At 47.3% G+C, this 3,474-nt stretch overlaps 1 protein-coding gene across 1 annotated transcript; it reads left to right on the plus strand.

The window, feature by feature from the left end:
• Window positions 1-1,547: 1,547 nt before the first annotated feature.
• On the plus strand, window positions 1,548-3,091 carry LOC308333084 (lysophosphatidic acid receptor 4-like; the record flags this gene model as incomplete). Its single annotated transcript, XM_080789279.1, has 2 exons — window positions 1,548-2,036; window positions 2,612-3,091. The coding sequence occupies 2 exons, from the start codon at window positions 1,548-1,550 to the stop codon at window positions 3,089-3,091; spliced, it is 969 nt and encodes a 322-aa protein (XP_080645405.1).
• Window positions 3,092-3,474: the final 383 nt, after the last annotated feature.

The raw sequence follows: 3,474 nt of genomic DNA on the forward strand, positions 1-3,474 counted from the left end.
AGTTGAGTCATTTTTGAGGGGCGCTCCTATATACAGCTTTAAGGTCAGGTCAGGTCATCATTTTTGGTCAGCTTAGTTAACTTTTACTTAGGTTTGTTACGTCATTATATACCTTTCAAGCCGGGAACGCTGACAAAAACGGATAGATAGAAGGCATTTTTAGAATCTGCCTTATGGGCTAATGGAGACTTTGTGAAGTCAGTGGGTCAATCAGCCAGCCAGCCAGCCAGCCAGCCAGCCAGCCAGTCAGTCAGTCAGTGAAGGGACACTGCAGTTAAGTTGCCAGCCCAGTTAAGTTGGCATCACAGTATTCTCACCATCATTGTTTGTAGTAGCATTGCCAATCGTGTGTGTGTGTGTGTGTGTGTGTGTGTGTAATAAAGCCACCCCTGAGCTCAACAACAACACTTTAGCCACCTCTTTAGTTTCCAGTCACGTTGCACCATTACTAGCACAAATCGGGACAATAAATTTCCCCTTTCTTTGAATGTCTTCCTTTATTGCAGCTGTAACCTAGAAAGAACGACAATGTGAGTGCTCTCGCGCACGCACGCGGGTGTGTGTGAGTTTTTGTGTGTGTGTGTGTGTGTGTGTGTGAGTGTGTGAGAGAGAGTGTGTGAGAGAGAGAGAGAGAGAGAGAGAGAGAGAGAGAGAGAGACTGTTTAGTATACATAAACGTTTGTTTGGGGTGAATGTTGCAGGTACTGTAACAGAACGATGCCACACAACACATACAGTATGATATGACATATCTGGATGGATGTACAGAGCATGCATAAGAAACGTTGCTGAGCAGGAAGAGACATCCTTTCATCCTCCCGACAGAATGACAGAGAACGAGACTTGAATTTCTCTAAAGATAAACTCAGTAAGTTTCCTGCACCATGCATGGCCATGGTGGCACAACCTGACTCTTGGTGTATACGTCTGCATACTTGTTATTGTAGCCTATAGGTTGCATAATGTATAGCCTACTTTTTTTATTCATAATTGATGGTGTTTTATTGTAATCTTACTCTTCCTATAAATGTAAGTTACTGACTACTTTATCATGCCCTATATCTGTATAGTAAATAGACGGACAGGATACGCAGGCAAACACAGAATCCGGAAATTATAATCATAACCTAAGTTAAGTATAATCATCATCCTCTTCAGCTCACCAAATACATGGATCTTCATTCATTACTTCACCATCTCAAGTCAAAAGGTCAAAGTTCTGTGCATATTTTCCACATTTAACATGTTTGCTAATTTACAGTATGTCGTGATATAGAAATGTCTGCTTGATTTGATCTGCTTTAATTTTTTATGTATAATTTACTAAAGTACATTTAGTAACTGTCCACCACTGTCAGGTTACTTTGCTGGACACCAAGGAGTTTACTGCTGACTTTTGGCCATTTGGCCATTTTGGCCTTGAAGCTGAGATTGGCAGTACATTGTGTTTTGTCCAGCATCATCAATCAAGGCAACGGGAGTCGGTAAAGCAGAATAGAAGCGAATGTCTCTCTCTCTCTCTTTCTTGCTCATAGATGCCAGCCACCATGTCCAACAACACCACCACAAGCAGCTGTGACGACAGGTCTACGGGGGAGATTGCCGCCATCTTCGTAGTGGTTTACAGCACCACCTTCATCGTGGGCCTGGTCTCCAACCTCACGGCCCTCTTCGTGTTCTGCCGCTTCGGCAGCAGAAAGTCCTCCTGCAGGGCGACGTCGTCGCACACCACCGTTTACATGACCAACCTGGCCGTGGCGGACCTGCTCCTGGTCCTGGTGCTTCCGCTGAGGATCTACCACCACCTGGGCTTCGCTCTGCCCCAGTGGCTGTGCGAGTGGGCCGGCCTGGTGCTGCTGGTCAACATGTACAGCAGCGTCTTCCTCCTCACCTGCAACTGCTTTGACCGCTGCGTGGCCGTCTCCTTCCCCATGTCGTCCCGCGTGCGGGAGGGCCGCAAGAAGTCGGCAGCGGTGTGCCTCGGGATCTGGCTCTTCACCTTCGGCTCCAGCCTGCCGAGCCGCCTTTTGCAGAAAGTACGTATGTACTGTACAGTATGCAGGGCAGGCTAGCCATCTGTGTTAATACAGCAAATGGAATAGCCTGAGTGGCTTTTGTAGAATTGAAAAAATCACACCTGTGTGAAGTGAGGGGCGCTCTTATCATCATACATGATCATACATCATCTCATTCTGGCCAATCACAATTTGTGTCCCCACATTTGTCTTCAATGTTTGTGTTTGTTGTCAATGGCATTCAATGTTCGTGTTTGCACAAACACTCAAAACTGGCCATTCATTGTCAATGCCGCATTCAATGTTTGTGTTAGGACAATGTTTGTGTTTACAGTTACACAAACCCTCAAACTGGACCTAGGAGCGATTAGCACCCCTAAAAATAATGACTCTGGTATTGGCGGCTGGCATAGCCTATAGGCTCGTAATCCAGCCTGACAGCACGTCACGGGTTCAAATCCCGATCCTGATGACCTTTGGTGTGTATCACCCCCCATCTCTCTCCCCGATTCCTCTCTCACTACTGTAATCTATTAATAAAGGCAAGAAGCCAATTTCTTTTTAAATTATTAATGATTCTGATTCTGCACATACAGCACGAGGACTTGGAGCCACGCTGCTTTGGAAGTTTGCCCGTCTACGCCTACACCCAGCCGGGGATCCTGTTTTCAACGCTGACAATCGGGTTCGGGATCCCGCTGACCGCGATGCTGGCGTGCTCCTGGGGTCTGCTCAGGGCCATCCAGCGCAGCCCCGTGGCCCAGACGCAGCTGGTCAACAGCAGGAAGATCAAGAGACTCGTCGGCGGCAGCCTCTTCATCTTCCTGCTGAGCTTCCTCCCATACCACACCGTCCTCGGCCTGCTCTACCTCTACCGGGAGGACACGCCCTGCCCCCTGCTGGGCGCGTACCGCTACGCCCTGATGGTGGCGTGCCTCAACGCCATGCTAGACCCCATCGTGTACTACTTCACCACGGAGACGTTCAGGAGGCGCGTGATGAGGAAGCAGTTCCAAATGAACAGTCAGAGCTCTGTACAGTGCAACCACCAAACTGAGGAACTCGTCAATAGTTAAGGGACTATTTTTGCCCCGGCCTACGCAGGAGCAATGCAAGTACCTGTTCTGTTCTATACACGTTTGTCTGTCTGTGTCCCATTTATGCCCATATATGGAGTTCCGAGTCAGTCAGGCATTCCCAAATATCCATGCCAGTGTATGGTGTCATTTTAATTACGTCAGTGTACTCCATGGGTATTAGAGGTTTTTCCGATGTTTTGGGGATATCCGCTGTCATCAGCTGGGTGAAGCTGAAACTGTGGAAAATATAGTATATGGACTGGTCTTGTACATTTCCAATGCCTTACGTGATTTAGATTGATTGAAAACACACATGTATGCTTACAAAACCTTGTAGTGAAGCTTTAAACGTATGTACTATTTGACACAACCAGGATTAA

The sequence above is a fragment of the Protomyctophum bolini genome (genome assembly GCF_963924005.1).
Source record: "Protomyctophum bolini genome assembly, chromosome: 2".
Classification (NCBI taxonomy): domain Eukaryota; kingdom Metazoa; phylum Chordata; class Actinopteri; order Myctophiformes; family Myctophidae; genus Protomyctophum; species Protomyctophum bolini.